The following is a 22,196-nucleotide window of genomic DNA, read 5'->3' as shown; positions in this document are numbered from 1 at the left end:
CCATAACTCCCTGTCGTAGCGGGCCACGATAGCCAAGGCGTTGGCCGCTTTAATCGTCGTCGCTGCCGACGAGATGACCCTGCGTCCCATAGCGTCCAATTTCTTTCCCTCGCCGTCCGGTGGGGAAGTCGATGTGGAGGCCGCACCCCCCCCGCTTTCTTCCTGGCCGCCGCGGAGACGACGGAGTCCGGGGTAGGCTGCGCCCAGAGGCACAGGGGGGTCGCGTCCGGGACCCGGTACTTCTTCTCGTACCGGTCTCTTCTAGCTGGCGTCGTGGAAGGGTTCTTAAGGAGGGCGAGGCCCTCATCCCAAATGTCGTCCAGTAGAGGCACCGCGAGGACCGTCTTCCTCTTGGCCTCGCGCCGTTGATAAAGGAATCCTTCCTTTTTCTTCTCCTCAGGGCAGAGTTGGAAAAGCTCGGATGCCCTGGCGATCATGGAGTGGAACGATCCAATCTCATCGGGCGGAGAAGCCCTGGTGGGAGGTGACGACGGTAGATCCTCGTCGTCCGTACCCGTCGCTGCCGTGTCAGTCCCCGTATCATCCCCTCGGGTGGACGGGGAGGAGGGCTGGACGGGGCGCGACGGCTGAAAAGGAGGTGGAGGGTGAATCCTTCTTTTCTTGGGCAGGGGAGCACCTGAAGGTCCCGGTTCAGGATCCCCCGACGGGAGAGGTTCCTCCGTCGGCAACGGTAGTCTCGTTCTTATCTCAGAACATAAGGACTGTATAGCCAACAAAATGGCAGCCGAGTTGTCTTGCGGCACTGGCAGAGGGGAATCCGACGGGCGATCAGGGGCCCCGTCGGCACCCTCGACAATGTCGTCGTCGCCTGCGTCGGGATCCATCCCGACGGGCCGGTCTTCTTCCACGCCAAGGCCGTGGCTTAAGACCTCAATCAGCTCTTCCTCTGAGGTTGAGGCCGAATCTACGACGACGCCCTGCCCCCCCTTTTTCTTCCCCGCAGGGGGTTTCACGGGGGTCCTATCGATGGGCACAAAAGAGGATTCCCTCCGAGGTGGCAGGGAGACTCTGAGCCCCGAGGTCGCCACCACTGGTGTAGCCTCCACAGGCTGAGCCAGGGCCGCCGCGACAGTATCAATAGAGGGCTTGGCCGGATGGATTAAGGCCTTCACCACCTTAGGTGCGCTCACCGCCTTATCCTTGAGGGGGGGGACACTGCCTCGCTCCCCCTCCGATGGGGCCTTTGAGCTCGACCGGGGCCTCTCCAGGAGCTTCGCCGGGTGCTCGCCCTACCTCTTACCCGACCCAGAGCGTTGGCTCGTGGCTGAAGGTGCCGGGGAGGGTGCGCCCTGCCTGGCGCCCGTAGAGCCCGACCGTTCGGCTCTCCCGGTGCCAGCGGACTCACGGTGCTTGGCCTTGTGTTGGACCCCCGTCGCCGGGGCGTCCTCAAAGGTCTTAGAAGACCGCTCGGATTTCTTCCTCTTCTTCTCGCCTGACGGGCTCTTCCCTTCCAGCCAGTTGGCGAGACGTTGATGGCGGTCCTTCATGGTCCGCTCCGACATGTTGCCGCAAAACGCACAGTCCTTCTCCACGTGCGTCTTGTCCTCATGTAAGCAGTAGAGACAAAAGGAGTGTTCGTCCTCTTTAAAGACGTTCTGGAGCTGGCATCCAGGGCAGATCCTGAACAGCTTTCCGGGCGTCGAGCTTCCCTTCTCCTGGGCCATGTCCGGGCCTGAGAAACTTCTGGAGTCCTCCAAAAGCGTAGCTCGACGAAATCTTCACCCTTGAGGGGCGCAGACGAATCCGACACGGGTCCCCGTTGATCGGATGGAGAGTCGGTGGAGCTTGAGGCTCTTTTGACCGAAAAAAACGAAGTTTTTGAGAAAAAACGTGAAAAATTAGCACTAACGCTCGAGAGCAATAGCACGAGGATCCCAACACATGAACGTGCGGTACAAATCTGAAGATGGCTGCCAGAGGCGGTGCTTAGGTAGAGGGCAGTCATTGGCTGTGGTCAGTATGACGCAGAGACCAGTGATTAGTTATTACTACGAAAGACAGATCAGAAACGAAACTGATACTGGTTTTTTTCTTTACCGAGGATTCCCAGCCTGACGACGGGGAATATTCATGAGCATGTGAATCCATGCCAGACCCCATGCTGGAGAAGACAAAACGAACAAAGGGACCAAACCTGGTTTGGCGCACAGAGTAAATCTCAAGAAGGACCTTTCCAACAAGAAATGGTGAAAAAAGAAGACCGGGGCAATTTTTACAAAATGGGCACCCATGGGTGCTATACTGCAGCTGCGAACGCAGCCCTCAGTAAAAACACACAATGGTAGGAAAAATAAACCACTGCCACCAGCCATTAATTGTAGAAAGGGTCACATAAAAATGTTCCACGAGAAGTTAGATTATGTTAGTAACCCCTCCAGCACCCCATTGTAAGATAGTGGGCCTCATCACGAGTTGGGCTGTATACCTGGCTGTAATACCGCCAACTGTAATAGCCCAAGCACCGACCGGCCCAGTGGTATTACCACCGGATCACGGGTTGGGCCTTAACGTAAATCCCCATTCCCGATTGGGTCCATTGGATCCAATGGGGAGTTTTCGGTGCTAATACTGCGGGCTAATACATCCGGCTGTAATACCGCCAAAAACAGGGATTTTCACATCCAGAAAAAAGCTGAAGGTAAAACAGCTGATTTAGCGCCCAACTCGTGATAGGGCCAGACCTTAAATGCGGCGGTAATACTGTTATTCCCGCATTTAAGGGCTACAGCCCAACTCGTGATGAGGCCCAGTGTGTGCTGGGTCTATAAAGAGGAAAATGTAAGTAAAGTCAATTTCACTTTACTACTCTTGGAAACAGTAGTTATCCAAGAGAAGGTATTTAAACCTTAGCAGAAATCCAAAGGATTTCTCTGTGACACTGCACTGAGGGTGCTGTGTGTCAAAATGTAAAAAGATGATGGATGCCTGTGGAGTTTGTCAGACGCCAAAACCAAAAGAAACACAGTGTTCATATCAAACAATAATACATGAGAGAGTGGGAAAAATGTCTCACTCTCTTCAGGATTAAAGTCCTAAAGTCCAGCAAAAGAGCTGCCGGTCTCTAAGGTAGAAGAGAATTAGCACATTTCGGAAAATTCTCCCTAACACAACATAAGCATTCAGGTTACAGAAACACTTATTAATAGATACTGGAGGATCAGAAAAATGCAATAGCTCTAAACCATTTTTGAACAGCTACGCAAAATGAAGACACTGGCATCAACAAATGTAAAAATATACACTTTTGGCAGCTCCAAGACCATTGCCGTAGAACGGTCTTCAGAGCCGAAGTCAAGCATGGGCAGCAGATGATCAGTGGCAGATTCTACATCACAAAGATACGAGAATACGCACTATTGGGATGCGGGTGGCAGAGGCCCTCTAAGTACTACATTTTGCATTTGGGCTGTATGTAGAAGATGTGGCCATTCTACTAGAATTATATGAACTGCTGCCAAGAAGTAGGAAGTATTAAAGAAGCATCCATAAGAGTACATATTGTTGACCCAGTACAGCCAGTTGCTTTGAAATATCGGTGAGTCCCATTTCACATCCCAAAAAATGTGGCACAGCAGCTATCAAAATTGATGAAAGACATCATAGAAAAGATCATTGGTCCCACTCTTTGGGCATCTCCCATCGTAACAGCGACCAAACCCAAGCAATTGGGGGCTGTGCACATATGCATTGAAATGCACTTACCAAATAAGGCCATAAAGTAAGAGACGCTTAACCCGACAATTGATGATGTAAGATAAACATTCGACACACGTTTTATGTGCACCTTAAACGAAGCCTTTAGGATTGCTCAAGGATTAGGTGATGATATTCAGAGATCTTTATATCAGCTTCTCAGGGTGTATCAATCCCCGCCACCCACTTCCAAAGGTGTGTCACCTGCAGAAGTACTCATGGGGCGATGTTTGAGAGGTCTGATCCACTTTCATCTGACCAGAACATGTCCCACGATCGAGAATGACATGGGGCAAGACAAAAGACAGAGGGCAAATGCAGAAGAAAATCTCAGTTTGAGGATGGTGTCTCATGAGATGCATGAGGGTGACACGGTGCTGGTCAAAAAATAGAAGAGACACTGGGACGCTGAATTCATCATTTGAACCACAATTCTGTGGACATAACTGAGGTTAAGGGAAGCATGATCACTACCGATAAAAACTCTCAAACTATCACTTTTTGTTTTTTTCAAAAGACTGGTTGCAGCAGATTTTACAGAAACTTCTACTGAGTTGCTGGACCTGACTCCAGAGAATGAAAAAGTTGTGGACCATTGGCTGAATGGCAGAGACTTGCTGGGTGAGGAAGGCACCTGAGGCATTAGGCTCTAACTTGGTGGAAATTGACACAGGAGAGGCCGGTCATTTGGGGCCTGAAGCCATGACTGCATCTTGGTACCCAAAAGAACTCCTCCTACAGCACCTAAAAGATTGAAGGATTATGTCATGTACCAAATGGATTCATATGATGTGAATACAGGAGTGATCTTAGCTGAGGGAACGATTGATATATTATGCCAAATGTTATTTATGGTTTTGTTTGCTCATGATAAAGGAGGGATGTTATGATGACATATCTTGTGACATGTCACATGAAGCACATTGGCAGTGACGAACGTTGTTGTCTGTGCGCACAAATAATAAATGATGCCAAACAGGCATGCGTGCAGCAGTACCAGCCACACCACTAAGCGTCTCAGTGTGAGTTATTGATAGTGATGTGCCCATGCTCACCTGGCCCTCTACATGCGGTTTGCCCATGCAACACTGAGCTATGGGAGCTATGGGAAGCTGTGCTCGCTTCTCTAAGATGCAGATCGACATTGCCACTATTCCGGGAAAGCTGCACAAGAGAACAGTTATTTTCTGCATAGCTTTGCCTATTGATGTGGAATTTATCTGTGTGTTTTACTGTGTTGTTTATTCTTGTACAGTGTTTTGTTGCTCTCTTAAATGGATCAAAGGCATACATGTACAAGTAAAGTAGCAAATGAGATGAGTCAGCCTTCTTTTTTCTTTTATGCTTGAATGTATGTTTTGTACATAATCTAAAAGTGATCTGATGCTCTAATCTAGTTGCATATATTTCACCTAACAGAATACGTTATTGATGTTTGGTAAATGTGCAACTGAATTAATATGAGGGAGCAACAAGGACCTCTTCCTTAGTGCTGTGTTCTCGCTTACTTGTAATATATATAAAACAACTTTCTTCAAAATAGATCTGTCCGACTATAACATTTTTTACAAATATACAAATATAAACATCCTCTGATTTTGTTCAGAACATTGAGGAAACAGAGTGGTCAATGGCTCCCTCATGGGATGGTTGCTTGTGTGCCATTGCCACTTTACTTTAGTGCGCCTTTAAAGTGAGAATAACAAAATATTATTATTATTTCTCACTTTGGGCTTGGCTGTGTCCAATTTCTTTCTTTTTCAACTGAATTAATATACCACAGATGTATTTAATACTTTAGCATTGTTAATACTGCAGTGATGTTGAATAGGAAACAAACGTTACTAGGTGTGATTATAGTTCTGGGTTCTGCAACCTTTGACTCATCAGATGTTTTGTATTACAATTCCCATCAGGTAAGGGATGATGGGAGTCGGAGTCCAAGACATTAGGAGAACCTCAGCATAAAGTTCCAATTGCATAAAGGATTTCTGGTAGCTTCTGATCCAAGAGTTCTTTGCATGGCTAACAGGTATGTCCTGCAGTAACAGTGGGCCTTAAGGTGTAGGCAAGCCATGAGTAAGGAGGCTCGGTAGGTTTACCACTCACTTCTGATGTTTGTGACCTCAGGTCACAAGTTTGAATCTCAGGAAGAAAGCCTGAGGCCATCATCTTGCCAAGGTTGATACATTGAGCATCATTATTTAACAACATTATTCAGTTGGATAACAACAAAACTTTGTATTCACGGCACTACTAAATGTCAAAACTAAAGTAGCAAAGGTATATAAAAAAGTTATTATTGTTAACAGCGGGCCGCAATTGGCAACAATGACCCACTAACAAAATACACCCTTATTTTGAATGAAGCAGATGCAGTCAAAAGCTGCAAAAACGGATTTCCATGATCTTTTACCACATCCGCCCCATTCTGATGAGGGTAGCTGAGAGTTATTGTACTTTCTGGGAGCTACTCATGGTGGTATGTGGCGATCAGTTTTCCGATCCCTGCATACAGGCATGACTTCAGCAGATTGTGCATGCTTTTCCAGTGTCAGGGAAAAGTAGGTGGCAACCATTGGAATTAAAGGGCAGTGATGGCTGCCATGTATGTCATGGTGGTTGCCACTGGAGCAGCATGGGCGCATGGCAATCACTGAAGACTCAGAGAAATCAAAAGCATTTGGTTATATGTTTTTCCTCAAAAGGTACACATGTGAAATAGAAGCTAATATAGACACAACGGGCATTTTAGCTAACATTAGTGAAATACGTTGATTACAGTAGTAAAGTATATTACAGTAAAGTGAGAAACTTACCAGTCGTCAGAATTAGTAGGGAAATAGTTGGCTTTTATCATTGCAAAAATAGAAATTGTGTAACCCAGAATATTAGCACACCACAGAAGAGGCACCCAGTTGTCAAAAATTATAGTTGGAGAAAACCAGTGGAAGTGATAAGCATTAGCAAACCACAGAATATGGGTAATAATCCAAGCTTGGAGTCCATTGATTTCATATTTATTTACTGTGCCTGAAAAGGGAAAAATAATTCGGTGTTAATCACTGCTCAAAACTTTGACTAAGTGCATTTTATCAGTAGATATTGCAGTAATCAAAATACATATCATATCAATTGCTGTTTTGAAGTCCATAACTCTTTCAATAAGGATACTCAAGATAGGTGCCCAACAAACACAATAAACGGAATCTAGTACTTACAGTCAGGAAATGACAATCGGACTAAATTGCCATGGTTCACATGCTGAATGGAAGAAGCAGAGGACAAAAATGCAAGTTTCTAGCTGCTAGCCAGCCATAAAAAGTCACTCGCTAACTCAGTTCTATACATACAAACAACAGACCATGGGCCTCATCACAAGTCTGGCGGTAAGCCTTAAAAGTGGTGGTAATGGAATTAGCGCCACCAATACCGCTCCGCTGGATCATGAGCCTTTGCAAATACTACCGACTGTAAAACCAGCCTACACGATTACGGAAAAAACGAGGTGCAAACACAGCCGCATCACAAGTCCATTTACGGCACTATTCCGCCGAAAACGCAGCACAGTTACCTCCAGTTTACAGCTGAAGGTAAATGAACACAGGTGCCTGAAATGAAGCCACAAATGAGCCCAATCCACCCCCAGAGGACTCCATAAGGTACACTCCACCCCAAACACTGACTCCAACACCATGCTGCCACTAGCCACTCGGAGCTGGGACAGGCAGCTGCTCAAGCTGCGCCTGGAAGTACAGATGCAGGACAACCAGGCCAGAGCACAGGGCCACTTCATTGGCGTTTCCACAGGCTACAAAATGTGGAGCACAACGGAGCCCACGACACCAGCCAGCAATTTCCGCTCAGCATGCAAGCGATGTAATCTTTCTCCACGTCATTAAACATGCTATGTGGACGAGTCATTTAGTTCAGGACGTGCACATTTAAAAATACGGGGATTGATTTGATCTATGCAGTTTTCCGTCCCCTTTGATCTATCCTGAAAAGTTCTAGGTCAAAGTTTCGAATGCATAGGATGGAATGACCAAAGTGTCGAATCAAAAGGACCGAAAACCAAAAGGGTCGAATTTTTATTTATGTTTTTTTGGGGGTCCCCCCCAAACACCCTTTTTTGTGGTAAAAAACACTTTTTCCGAAACGGAAACCCAAAAAAAAAATTTTTAAAAAAAATAAATGTGACCTTTTTGTTTTAGGTCAAATTGAGTGGACCCTTTGGCATTCGATCCTTTTGTATTCGGTACTTTAACTGGACACCATCCTGAACCACATGAATGATGGAATCATTGATTTTTTGACTACTTTGAACATAATCATTATACGGAATCCATAAAATAACCATGTTGAGAAGAAATACACATTCTTCCGACACCCCTGATTGACCACTAATGCAATTATTGAGTGACCAAAAGAAATAGGAATTGAATTTCAATTGCCATGCAGTGAAGTATTACCAGAGAAACAGAAAGTAATTACTACCCTGAAGAATTTCCCAACACTTTGGAACACCTTTTGTTACGGGAAAGAAACATGTCGGGATGATATTGATCTCAATCATTAGTATCAGGCTTCTTACTGTTTTATGTGCAATATTTGATTTTGAAATTACATAAGTGTTGTTTTACTATGTTTAATGTTTGATTTGTTTGTTCTGTTGTAGTACATATGTGTTGAATTTTTGTTTAATTAAGTCTGCTTACCACTTGAACGGTGGTTTATGTGCTGTACGCTGTTTTGTTGGTCTATTCAGTACATGTTTGAATAGGTGTTGAATATTTCCAAATCTATTATTTTAGATTGTGTTTTAATCATCTTTTAGTGACACAAGCCAGTCCGATAGCACAGCGAGTAGAGCGCTCGCTTTGACATCTGTGCAAAGCCTGCTGACGTAGGTTCGAATCCCGGCAGTGCCAAACACAGCCTTTCACCCTTCCGAGGTCGATAAATGAGTACCACACACCGTGGGTAATAATAAGCACTGCTCAGATATCTGAGGGTTTGTAGCGCTATATAAGTTCTAAACTATTAGTATGATACATTTATATTAACTTAATGAATGTTTCCATCAGCAAAGAATGTTTCATGTGTTTAAATTTCTATATTAATAAACTTGATGTATTAATAATTTAAAACTAATGGGACAGAAGAAAACGTTACTTACCCATGGTAACGTTCTTTCAACTGGATGTTCCTCCAACGTATTCCTTATCTTTGATATTCCCATATCCAGCTTGCTGCTTTGGACATTTTTTTTCAGTAGATGGCGCTGTGTGTCGGTGCCTGTCGAGTCGATGTCCCTCGGAGGCCTCCATCTGGACAACAACGTCATCACTGGTATAAGTAGTCGCGCGGCGTCCGTTGCTCAGTTCCGTTTTGAAGTGTTAGACATTGTCCAGGATGAGAAGGTTACTACCCTTGAGAGAGCGCAGACAGCAATTACAAGGGAAGTTTTACTGTGGGGGAAGGATGGGAGGGGCGATAAGGAATACGTGGGAGGAACATTCAGTCAAAAGAATGTTACCATGGGTAAGTAACTTGTTTTTCGAATGGATTGTGTCTTCCCATGTATTCCTTATCTTTGATAGAGTCCCAAAGCAGTAATTGTATATAGGAGGAGGGAGTAAAATGTTATTCTTTAAGTACGCACAGAATGCAATACCTCCTTCCCGAATTTAGTTTTAGCTAGTGGAGGAATCCAAGCTATAGATCCTTGTAAAGGTGTGTGCAGACGACCATGTGGCAGCTGCGCAAATGTCTTTTACAGGAACTCCCCTTTGAAGAGCAGACAAAGCTGCGATATCCCGGGTTGAATGAGCCCTCAGATGCTCTGGAGGGTCTTTACCTGCCAATTAGTAATATTCCATAATAGTTCAAATGATCCATCTAGAAATGGTTTTCTTGGTGATGGCTAATCCCAGCTCATGACCCGTGTATCCCTGTCTTAGCTTTGCTAGTTTGCTAATATAGAAACTCCAAGCACGCTTTGGGTCAAGTCTGTGCAACCTTTCTTCCTCTTTCCCCGGAGGAGGAGGAGGGTAGAAGGAAGGAAAGGTTATTTTTTGGATGATATGAAATTCCGAAACAACCTTTGGGAGGAAATTAGGCTTCACTTGTAGGACTACTTTAACCTTATGAAAGACAGTGTTGGGAGGTTTGCAGGATAAGGCCTGTAACTCACTCACCTTTCGGCAGAAGTTATTGCCACCAAAAAGACAGTTTTAAGGGTAAGAAATCTCAACGAGCATGAATGAAGGGGTTCAAAAGGAGTCATTAGAAATGTTAAGACTAAATTTAAGTCCCACAGGGGAACTTGAAAAGGAGTTGGGGGGTAAACATTAGTCAACTCCTTCAAAAATTGAATTACCAAGGGCATTTTTAAAATATGAGGTTCTTCGGCTGTGCTCTTGAAGATGGACAGCGCTGATTTGCCAAGTGCAAAATGAAAGATAACACCATTGGTGCGTTATATGAAAAAGGGTCAACATTCTTGTCCCTACACCAGCTATAGAACTTGTTCCAATCGCAGCAGTATAAGGATTTGGTTGCTGGCCTTCTGGCCGAAAGCAATACCTCCATTACGTTGTCCGGGAGGTCCCAATCTTTGTATCTCAGCCTTTCAGAAACCATGCGTGAAGGCTGAGAGGAGAGTCCCGATATCTGGAAGGAGAACCTGACCCTCCTCTTGAGAGAGTAGATCCTCTCTTTGTGGAAGACCAATCGGAGGACAGATGGGCATGTCTAGAAGGTTTGAGTACCACGTTCTCCTGGCCCAATCCGGGGCAATTAGGATCATGGATTTCCTGAACCTCCTCAACCTCCTTATTGCATGAGGAATGACGGGGACTGGAGGAAACGCATAGGAGTGGAAATTCCCAGTCCAACACAAACGCATCCCCTAGAGCTCCTGCATGGGGAAATTCCATTGAGCAGAATAGCTCGCATTTCCTGTTGACACTGGTCACGAACAGGTCTACTTGAGGGGTTACCCAAAGGGCGAATATCTCTAGAAGGACTTCCTGAGCTAGTTCCCACTCATGGGAAACTGTGCTCTGCCTGCTCTGAGTGTCCGCCGCAGTGTTCTTCTCTCCGGCTAGGTGAACTGCCGACAGAGTGACTCCTTCTTGTATTGCCCAGAACCAGAGCTGCATTGCCTCTCTGCACACTGGTAGTGGCCCATACACCCTCTTTTGTTGAGGTAGTACATGGCCACTGTGTTGTTCTTCATTATCAGGACATTCTTGACATTCTTTCCCCATAGAGGGGGCAGAAAGGCCTTCAGCGCTAGTCTGATTGCCCTCAGCTCTAAAGGGTTGCTATGTAGTTTGGACTCCGATGGAGACCAACGACCAATGATGGTCAAATTGTTGGCGTGGGCTCCCCACTCCGTGAATGAGGCGTCCGTCACTACTGTTATCTCCGGCCATGGTTGCCAAAAAGGTTCTCCTTTCAAGATGTTTTCCCGACAGGCCCAACATCCTTCCTGAGAACTGTGACCACTGGGTCCTGAGAGTCCATTGAAGAGATCTCATTCTCAGGCGAGCCTGTGGCACCAGAAAAATGCAGGATGCCATCAGGCCGAGCAACCTCAGAAAGTTGAAGGCTGGGAGATGTTGGGCATTCTGGAATTTTGTCACCATCTGTAGAATGTCTTGAGCCCTCACCTCTGGGGGCAAGGCTTTTCCCAGGGATGCATCCAGGACTGCTCCAATACATTGGAGTCTTTTTGATGGTATCATGTAGGGACTTCTTGAAGTTGAGGGAGAAGCCCAGCCTGTGGAGGGAGTGGCAGGTATGGTTTAGATGTTCCAGGGTTTGTCCTAGGGAACTAGCCCTGATCAACCAATCGTCCAGGTAGGGGTAGACATGAATCCCCCCTCTCCTTATACTCGCTGCCACAACCGCCATTCGCTTGGTGAAAACCCTCGGGATGGAGGTTAGCCCAAATGGCAGAACCCGAAACTCATAGTGAGAATTTCCAATGGCGAACCTCAGGTTCTTTCTGTGCTTTTGATGGATAGGCACACGAAAGTAAGCATCCTGAAGGTCCAGAAATACCAACCAATCCTGAAGCTGGAGGGCCTGAAGGATCTGAGAAAGGGTAACCATCTTGAACTTGTCCTTCCTGAGGAATTTGTTCAATTCTCGTAAGTCCAAGATGGGTCTCATTCCTCCGTGCTTTTCGGAATTATAAAATAAGAGGAGCACCAACCCTTGTTCCTCTCCGCCGCAGGTACGGGTTCTATGGCATCTTTCCCTAGCAGGTCTAAAATCTCCTGCATAAGGAGCAGGTCTGGAAACTTCAGAGAGTTTTTCCCCCGTGGATGACTGAGGTGTGCGCAGAAAAGGCAGGCAGTAACCATGGGCAATTGTCTACAATGCCAAAGCGTCTGAAGTAATAGTCTGCCTGTCAGATGTTGAGTTAACCTGCCTCCTACTGCTGTTTTGTGATATAAGGCCTCAGAGAGGTTTTGAGGCGGCTGATGCAGAGGCTGAGGGTAAGGTAGCCCCTGCTGCTGCAGCTTTAGTACCTTTGCACGTCGACCATGGATAAATCGTCCTGTGGGACGGTTCGGAGTTCGTCTTATCGCAGCTCCAAGGGATTTGGGCGCCGCCTTGGAAGTTTGCAACTTCTCCAAACTGTCATCAGCTTTCTTACTAGATGAGTGCCATCAAAGGGCATATTTAAAGTCTGGACTGTACATCAGGAGCAAATCCAGACTTCCGCAACCACGCAAATCTGCGGAATGTTGTACTAGTCGCCATGGCTCTGCTGATGCTGTCAACAGAGTCGAGACTGGTCTGGAGGGACTCACACATAGCATCCCTTCAATCCTTGATAAAGTTCAAGAAACCGTCTCTATCCTGCTCTTCAGGGAGACGGTCAGCCGCCATTGAGGCACACTCCCAAAGAGTGTGGCTAAATCTTGCCAGCGTGCATGTGGCATTAGCAGACTTTAGGGCAATGCTGCATGCCGAGAAAACTTTCTTGGCCAGGGCATCAAACTTTTTATCATAACGATCCTGCGGGATTGTAGGGTATGCAGTCTGTTTACCTGATGAAGTTGCAGCTTGAACAACTAAGCTTTCTGGGGTCGGGTGTTTTGACAAATATAGGGGATCTGCAGCTGATGCCTTATATTTTACTGCAAGTCTTTTGCTGACTGCAGGGATCACCTCCAGCATTTCCCAGTTTGTAGCTACCTTCTTTTGTAAGGCCTGGCGAACGGGGACGATAGGATCTTCTTGTGGTCCCTTATCAAGTATGTCTCTGAGGTAATCTTGTTTGTATACAGGTGTGGGACTAGACCACTCCATATATTCCATCACCCTGTTCATAAGTGTCCTGTAATTACTGTCTGCATGATCCCCTGGTTCAGGCTTATTGAAATCAATCTCTGGGGAAGTATCAATCCCGCTTGCTTCCTGTAAGGACTTTTGTAGGTTTTTTGATCTTCTCTTCTGAGACCAATTCTTCAGGTAAGGGAGGGTCTTTCTGCATCAGAATCCTCTCCTTCCTCATAAATTGAGGATAGGGTTTTAAAGTAATTAGAGCAGGGCAGAGGTATGTAGCTCCTTTCCAATGAAGAAGGGGCAATAGCAGTCACTACAAGTGGAGAAATACTAGTAATCGTGGACTTCATTGGCCTCGATGGATTTGTGATTGCCTTCGAGGTCATCGATAGAATCGACTTTGACATCGACGTCTTCGATTAAGTCGTCAAGGGTATTGAACCGACTAGCGTCGAGGGGGTTGACGTTCTAGGCATCGATGACCTCTCCTTCGACGGAGTCGCTGAGGGCGTCGATGACGCAGTCTTCAGCTTCGATGGCAATGACTTTTTGTGCGTCACAGAGACTTTATCTCGACTCAAGGGTTTTTCACGCTCTCGAGGAGTTGGTTTTGCTGAGGTAGAAGACTCATGGCTCTTATGTTTACCAGGTTTTTCTCCTGGGGTATCGCCTCTGGGTGTCTCTGAGGGGGGCAAGGCCACGTTCTCAAACACCTTTAGCATTTTTTTTTACCGAAATCCTCCCACTGAGCTGGGGAGCTAGGCTTAGTGGGACATGTAACTCTCTTCGGAGAACTGAAGGATGAGGTAGAAGGCGATCTATAACGCTTTTTTTACTGTGCCTTGAAGCGGATGAATGGTGCGTTCCGCTCCAAGATTGTAAACGAGAGTGTTTTTTACGTCGAGGAGACGATGGTCTCGACTCGTCCGAAGTACGTTTAGATGGGGTAATGGATTTTTGGGTCTTACCTCTCTCCAACATCCCTCTGCGCTCTCTTAAGGCTTTCGCCTTCATCAATAAACACTCCTCATATTCTGAACATCGATGCTCTGCTGCAAGGCACCACAGACAGACCATGTGTGGGTCTGTCAAGGACATCTTTGCCCCACAATCTCAGCATTTTTTTTAAACCAGATCGGGGCGTAGATAGAGCCTATGAAGTGGACATCTCGATCGAAGGATTGAAGGATTTTAGAAGCAAAACCTCAAAGTTCTTCGATTTCTTCACAGTACTGAGTGTTACTTTCCCGAAGTGCGTAAAAACGGAATTGAGCAACGGACGCTGCGCACGACTACTTATACCAGTGATGACGTTGTTGTCGAGACGGAGGCCTCCGAGGGACATCGACTCGACAGGCATTGACGCACAGCGCCCTCTACTGAAAAACAAATTCTGAAGCAGCAAGGTGGATATGGGAATATCACAGATAAGGAATACGTGGGACACAATCCATTAGAATATAATTTTTTCCTCCCATATATTGTTCAATTTGAGTGCAGCTCTTCTTTTTTCTGGTCTACAGTACAGATGCACAATACACCTGGTCCCTTTTTCGTTTTTTACACCTTTTGTGCTGAACCATGTGTGGCTGTGGTGTATAATAATCTGGTGTCCCTCTTTTGTGTTGTGTGTTTCCAGGGCACAGGGAGGACAGAGGGTGGTAGGGGAGGACGAGAAGAACCCAAGCAAGGCGTGCACCCATCCCCATGGTCAGGCCCTCACCATGGCCTCTCACTGAAACCCAGTTGGTGACCCTGTACCGCCTCAACATCGAGTCCACTGCTGAGTTGCTCAGTACAATGCATGAAGACATAGGGATAAGGATAAACATCTGTACAGCTGTGCCCCCACTGCTCAAGCTAGTGTCAGTATTACAATTCCTAGGTACTGGCACCTTCCAGCACTCTGTGGCCATGATGCACGGCATGGCACAGCCCACATTCTGTGCAGTTCTTGCCCAGTTTCTGGATACCCTCCTGCAGCATGTGCAACACCACATCACACTGCTCACCACCCCAGCACAGTTCGATGCGTTGGTGGCCCCCAGGCCCACAAAGCAGTGTACCGAAAATTGCAAGCACTACCACTCCCTCCATGTGCAGATGATCTGCGACCCCAACCTCCATCACCCATTGTTGTGCCCGCTACCCAGGTTCCACCCACGTCTCTATGGTCCTATGGAACAGCACACTGCCAGGATACATGGTGAGGCAGAGAGGACAACAGACCTGGGTAGTGGGTGAGTAAAACTGCAGGCACATATGCAGTGTGAAGCACCTCACCAAATTGGGGGCGGAGGGATGTGAATAATGACACAAAGCATGGCAGGACAAGTAAATGCAAAACCAGTGTCCGGCCAGCTACGGAACAAAGATAAGAGTACAGCGCAGGGAGCATGCACACGTTGAACACACCAGGACGGACATGCAGATGAAGACATACAGCAGCAATTCATCCCACACACATGACTGCAGGTACCACAATGCATCATGCATAATCCAAAACAATAACAAAGTTCCATATTGCAGCACACAACAGCAGCACTGCCAGAGCCACACCCATGTACACCCACCACGCAATGCTGACCCACTGCCCCCAGAAGCGTAGGGAAGGCTGATAGACAACCCAGCAAGCCACATGAAAGAGAGCAATACACAGCCACAAGACAGCCACCAGGTACACATGTCACCGACAGACACATCTGCTGCAATGAAACAGAGCATGTGATGTCAAAACAATCCATGACAAAAGTGGCACAGCATGCACAGACATTGTACGGGCACATGCCATGGGATTGAAGCCCCATATGCATGCACATGATGACCACTGCCATGAAACTAAGTCCACCCCACACATTTGACAGTGACTAATGTCTGTGCCTTCCCCCATGCAGGTGACTTCGGATACCCGCAGCTGGCTTGGCTAATGACTCCTGTGGCGAACACAGCATGACATAGCCTACAACCACGCACACAGCAGGACCCGAGTGTGCATTGAGTGCACCTTTGGACTCCTGAATGCACTTTTTCGCTGCCTAGATCATACAGGTGGAGGCCTTATGTACGTTCCAGAGAAAGGAGGAAAAATAGTGCTTATGTGTGCCATGTTACACATCATCTGCATAAGAAGAGTGTACCCCTTCCCTCTGACATGGACATGCCACCCCCAGATGATGATGACGAAGTGCCTGAGGCAGTGGCCAAAGCAGGCAACGTCAGATGACGTGAGGGATGGGAGGCTGGCTCGCCAGGCAATGATTGACAATTTCTTTTAAGTCATTTCCCTGGGACAGGGCATGCACCACTGTGTGACTGTCACTTCTGTAAATAAACTCCACAATGACACAATCAGGAATGTACTTACATTGATGTAGTTCAACTCTTTTATTCTAGCTATGTACACTGACTATCCCTCCTCCCCCCGCCACCAACTCCCCAGCACACTATAACCCCACCACCTTCCCGCCACCAACTCTCCAGCACACTATACCCCCTGACCCCTTCCGCCACCAACTACCCAGCACACTATCCCCCCTCCCGCCACCAACTCCCCAGCACAATATCCCACCTACCTGATCCCGCCACAAACTCCCCAGCACACTATCCCCCCTCCCGCCACCAACTCCCCAGCACAATATCCCACCTACCTGCTCCCGCCACAAACTCCCCAGCACACTATCCCCCCTCCCGCCACCAACTCCCCAGCATGGCAACTCAAGGCAAAAAGTGTCTTGATGTTGCCAACAACTGTGGCCTCTTTTCCCCCTCCCAGCCCCCGGTGACTTTGGGCACGGATGGCGCTGGGACTGACGCCTCGGTGTGCTCTGTTGGGACTCTTCTGTGGGAGTTTTAGCACTTGAAGGGACGGAGCCTGGCCCTCGGAGCTGATGGCGTGTCAATTCGATGCCCTGGCGAATGGCCTCAGCGAGTGCAGAGACACCTTCTGACATCTCCCTGACCCTCTGCCTGTACACCATCAGGGTGGCCATACATGCAGCTGCCTCTGTCCGGCTCCTCACCATGTTCCCCACAAACCTGCGGGTGGCGCCTTGTAGGCAGTCATGGATTGCCTGCAGGTGTTTGGTGTGTGCACCCTATTGCCTCCATCTTCCTCCATCTGCGCTCCATCTCTTCCAGCCTCTGCAGCACAGTGCTGCTTGGTGGTGTGTGGCGTATGGGAGAGGAGTTGTGCACTGGCCCTGGGCTGAAATCAGACGTGCCATAAGGGGGTGTCTGACCACGCCGGAGGCAGCAAGGGCTGCCTTGTGTCTGTGGATGCTGGCGGCATGGAAGGCTTTCCAGGGTCTGTGGACACTGGCGGTGTGGAGGCTCTCCGAGGTCTGTGGCCCTTCTATAGGCGGTGACACCAGCTGGTGTCCTCCTGTGACTATACAGTCGCACTGCAAGCATGCGTGGCCTCTGTGTTCGAGCTTCCAGCTGCAGGAGTGGGTGCAATGTGCCTTGCGCTGTCTTGGTGGCCTGTGTAGTGGACGTTCGCTTGGCCCTGCTGTGTCGGTTTGGCCTGACTGGGCCTTTGTGCGGTGGTGGTGGTGTCGGACCTTGAGGGCCTGTGTGCGCCGCTCCCAGATGGGCCTGCAAGCTCCTCCTACTCCGATGCCTCTGGTGATGCGTGAGTGCCTGTAGAGGACATAGGAAATGTTGTCAGTTATGGTTCCCCCACGTGTGTTGGCATGCAAGACATTTACTATGGTACAGAGTGGGACCCCACACATATGGGCAAATGGGCATGGTTGGTCAGGGGAGATTGCATGTGGACCCAGCATTATGGGGGTGCTTGTAGCAATGAGTGTGTGACACATGGCCAGCTGGTCTTTGGCCTTTGTGCGGAGGGCAGGGTGTCCATGCTGGGGCAGCTGCATATGGCATGTATGCTTGTAGTCCTTCATGCCTCCACATCCCCTCCCCAGGTGGCACTCACATGGTGGGGGTGGTGGCTTAGTCCATGGCACTGGCATGGCTCTAGGGGGCACTGCTGTGCAGCCATCAAGGCTGCACTGTGGTGCAGTGATTGGCAAGCTGAATACATGTTGGTGTGGGGGACGTGTACTTCTCTGTGGCTTGTCTGCCATGCCAACATGGGGCCGGCCAACTGGGCCCGCAACATGCTGGTGTGACTGCTGCACAGTGTTGTGGTCACTCACGCAACTCAATCCCGCTGGCACAGGGCGCGTCAGTGGGAGTGTGGTGTCCAAGGCATTTGGTTAGGTTACTTGCCACCCTTCCCGATGCTTTTACGCTAAGGTGAACCCTTGGTGCCCTGTCCCGTGGCTGCTGTGGAGGGTGGCTGAATTCTGGGTCTGCTGACAAGTGTCCCTGTCCGCTGGGGCATCTTATGCTGGGCTTTCTTATTGTGCATGCACTTGATTTGGGGTCGGGGTTGACTCACCTCCTGCGTCCATGGATTGTGTTTTTCAAAATGGGCGCCGCAATGCTTCCCGTTCCGGTGATGAGGCAATTCCCACCTGTACCAATAGCGGTAGCGCTATCAGTGCCAATTTTTCAGCAGTAACCCTTATTTTGGCACAGTTTCTGCCAGGCGCTAATAGTGTCACCGCCGGAGTCGGGAGCCCCTTCACGCCAAGTTGTGATGTGGCGCTAATACCATCCCACGACTTAGCAGTAACTCTATTTCCACTCGGCGGAGAATTGCGGCAATGAGGCCCCATGTCTTACTCGCCAAAAGTCAAATATCACTAGCCAGTGGCTAGGTGCGAGTGCACATTTAGCACCTAGTGGAAGTGTGTAGTTCTCTAGTCATGGATGGTGGGGACCAAAACTAAACTAAAATATAGACCGAGTTTAAGCAAAACTAAGGAATTGCCATACACAACAAAAAAGTAGATTAGGACACCCAATAAATTCAGTACAAGCCTAGAGTATCAAGTGTAAAGACGATGAGCTATGTGAAAATATCTCCAACATAAACATCCCCACATATCGAACAACAATATCGACAGCTGCAATATACGAATGGCAATAATGTGGCAATAATACAGATGTCTCCAGTACTCGTGACACTCAAGACTAGTCTAGGGGTGATTATTAATATTTTGGGGGCCCTAGGGCAATTCCTCTCTCTTGACTCCCTTGGAATCCCTTCCTAACTCAGGCATCTGTATCGCCAGGTTACTGCTATTGATCTGTGACCCATACTGTCTGATCACTGACTCAGGCCAACTATTTTCTCCCTATGTGCTAGCTATCTGACTCCCTTAGGGTCTATATCTGTCCCTATCCTATCCAATTGTTTGTCGTCTTTGGGGATTGGGATTGTGTCTTTCACTTACTCTGTCAGACTCAGGCTGATTCAATCATGCTCACCCACACCTCTCCCTCTCAACTCTCACTATCTCACACCTCTCTACCTCCTCCAAACGATCCTCTGTCCCTTCAATGTTACACTCCTAGTTCTCGACTCCACCTTCGGATGTTACTTCTCCTCCTACCACTTCACTACTCCACCTCTCACTACTACTCGCCCAGTACAACTCTACTCCTACCAATGATGCTCTCCTACTCCTTCTACTGCCCTCCTTAATACTCTGCTGTCAACTCCACCGTCCACTCCTCTATTCCACCATCCACACCACTATTCCGCCGTCCACACCACTACTCCACACTCCCACAGTAGTTCCTCGTGCACAACTAATCAGTCACCTTACTTTCACCCTGTACCAATCTTCTCACAGTCACACCTTACAATACCCTCACTTCACACTTGTCCCACACACACTCATACTGCAGACCCAATATCACCCCCAGGCCAACACCTCACCTGCTCCATAACTCCCCTCCAAACACTGCCACTCCCTCCTTTTTCCTGCTGATCGCTTGGGCCACCTCCACCTCCGATATTGACCTCACCTGAATATCCCACACTTCCTGATCCCTGTTGCTCTCTTAAGTACTCCTCCCCCTTTATGGATTGGTTACATTATCCTACCCAGTCTATACTGCTCCCTCCTCCCTGGGCAGATGGGGGTGTGTGCATGGGAAGGTTTTAAAAAGGGGGCTAAGCCCCATCCACTGTATTCTTGCGGGCTCACCTTGTAATATCCATGGGGGTGTAGTAACTTTAATTTTTTATTTCTAAGTCCGTGGCACGGGAATCGTTCTCCCAACCTATTTCAGTAGGCTTGCGGCAACGTCTCTGTTGATAGAGTTTTTTTTTATTTGAGAGCACAAGCTTCTTGGCAGATTCAGGTAAACTTACAACATGGGTTTCATTCCTGCTCAGGTGTGCGACTCTAGCTGCGGTTTCTTCCTCCTCTGCTGAGCAATGGCTGCATCAGGTCTCCCATCTGGGACCGTGCATGGTCCCTGCAGATCTCCCTCCCTCCCATTCTGGTGCCTGACAGCAGTCAGGTCTTTTTAGGGCTGTCGGGGCTCAGAATCATCAACTCTTTGCTTGAAGCATGGGATGCAGATTCTTTTGCCTGGTGTTTCCAGTAGTTTTCAGATCTTGCTCTGGGGTCTCCTAAAAAGAGGGAGAAACACTGGTGGGGTTTTGAACTAGGAGGCATGGCTGTCCATAAGGTTCTGCATGCTAGCATTTTGGCACAGTGTGGAAAGTAGGAATAAGTGTTCTCTTTGCTACACCAATCATTGATAGAACTGGCCCTAAACTGTGAGAAACCTAAAGGTGTCTCACTTACTAGTCCCCGGGGATATATGATCCAGGTAGCCAGGGCACAGCCATCGTTCCTTGGGGTGGACCAGTGCGGGAGGTTCACCTAAATGGGGGTCTTTCGGGAGTGGAAGTGGGACACTGAGGGTTGAGATGTAGTATCCCCTTCCTTGTGGCACCTTTTCCCCATCGTGCCCAGTAGGATACTTAAAAACTCTACCCCCACTTGCAACACGAGCACTCTCTTACAACGTGAACAACAACTGACTAATACCTGAGCAGTTTACCGGACACGTCCCTACACAAGGGCCAGGCAGAGTCAGGCAATTACTGACAACTACACACATCCGACTACCCTTTCCCTATAAAAGACAGAGCAAGAGCACCCTCCGAGCAAGGCCTAACGCACGAGGAAGCAGCCATTCCAGGATGGCAGTTTAATCGGAGAAGAAAGGCGGCGAGACCTAAAAGGACGTCAAGGAGGGAGTTGCCCTTGCGCTTTTTAAGCCAGACCCGCAAAGCCTCCGATGAAAGCAAAATAAGGCCAGGAATCGCAGCTGGCAAATGGTTTAACGGATGTCAGCGGTACGTGGCACCTTCCCGCACTGATAGCCAGAGATGGTTGCCATCGTGGTACCGTCCTTGACTCCCGCAGCAAAGGAACCACCAACAAGTTCAGCACAGCTGGTGAGTTGGAAGAACCAGCTAGTCACACAGACTGTGTTTAGCTCAAGGTTGCAGTGGCAACATTAAGAAGATAAATAGACAAAAGGTCTTTTATGAACAAACTTGGTACCAGAGTCAGAGTGGCCCTGCGGCATGTGGGCGCTCAGTCAAAGGTCTCTGGCTGGTACCCTTCTCCTGAGCAAAGAGACTGTACTGAACATTGTGACTTACCTAAAGAAAACTATAAGTACCAAGAGGCCATAGAAAAGGCTGGTATAATGTGTTAACGTGGTTTGTTTGTTTATTCACTTAATTACGCGCTCCAGACCCGGAGGTAATAGGGCGCAACATTATGAAGATGCAAGGCTTACATAGTTATACAATATACAGAGTTATACAATATACAAAGATATGCAAATATAATAGTAAATACAGTAGCTACAACGCATAGTTCAGAAGGCACATATAGTGGTTATATAGTTACAGTAATATATAATGTTACGGAAGAGTCCCACTATGGAGCCCTTGGACTCGGGGTACAGTAGAGACACATAAGTTCCGACAGTGAGCAAAGTTCAGATATACAGATTACAATATGTTCCACTACCATGTAGCAGTTAGACTCACAGGTGGAGCAGATTCCACATGTGATTCAAAGGTACCATGCAGTTACGCGAGGATAGTAAGTGAAAGGACTAAGGGTGGGAGACTATGAATCGGTCGAGATAATATGTTTGATAACATTTTTCCTGAAGGATGGGAAAGGTTGGTCCCTGCACAGGTCTTAAGGAATTGTGTTCCATAGTTTCCCTGCCTTTACAGGGAAACTATTACCACCAATAGTAGTGAGCCTATATCT

The 22,196-nt window shown here is 47.9% G+C and overlaps 1 protein-coding gene across 1 annotated transcript in view; it reads right to left on the bottom strand.

The window, feature by feature from the left end:
* DHCR7 (7-dehydrocholesterol reductase) overlaps positions 1-22,196 on the bottom strand; it is a 256,158-nt gene that overhangs the window by 92,626 nt on the left and 141,336 nt on the right. Inside the window, exon 5 of the mRNA XM_069623455.1 lies at positions 6,534-6,747. Coding sequence (XP_069479556.1) covers positions 6,534-6,747 — 214 coding nt within the window. The remainder of the gene's footprint in view (positions 1-6,533; positions 6,748-22,196) is intronic.

This window comes from Ambystoma mexicanum, chromosome 11 (genome assembly GCF_040938575.1).
Source record: "Ambystoma mexicanum isolate Mex_15411 chromosome 11, UKY_AmexF1_1, whole genome shotgun sequence".
NCBI classification, from domain to species: Eukaryota; Metazoa; Chordata; class Amphibia; order Caudata; family Ambystomatidae; genus Ambystoma; species Ambystoma mexicanum.
Note: the sequence above shows the minus strand (reverse complement) of the source record. Positions and strands in the feature narration are given on the sequence as shown.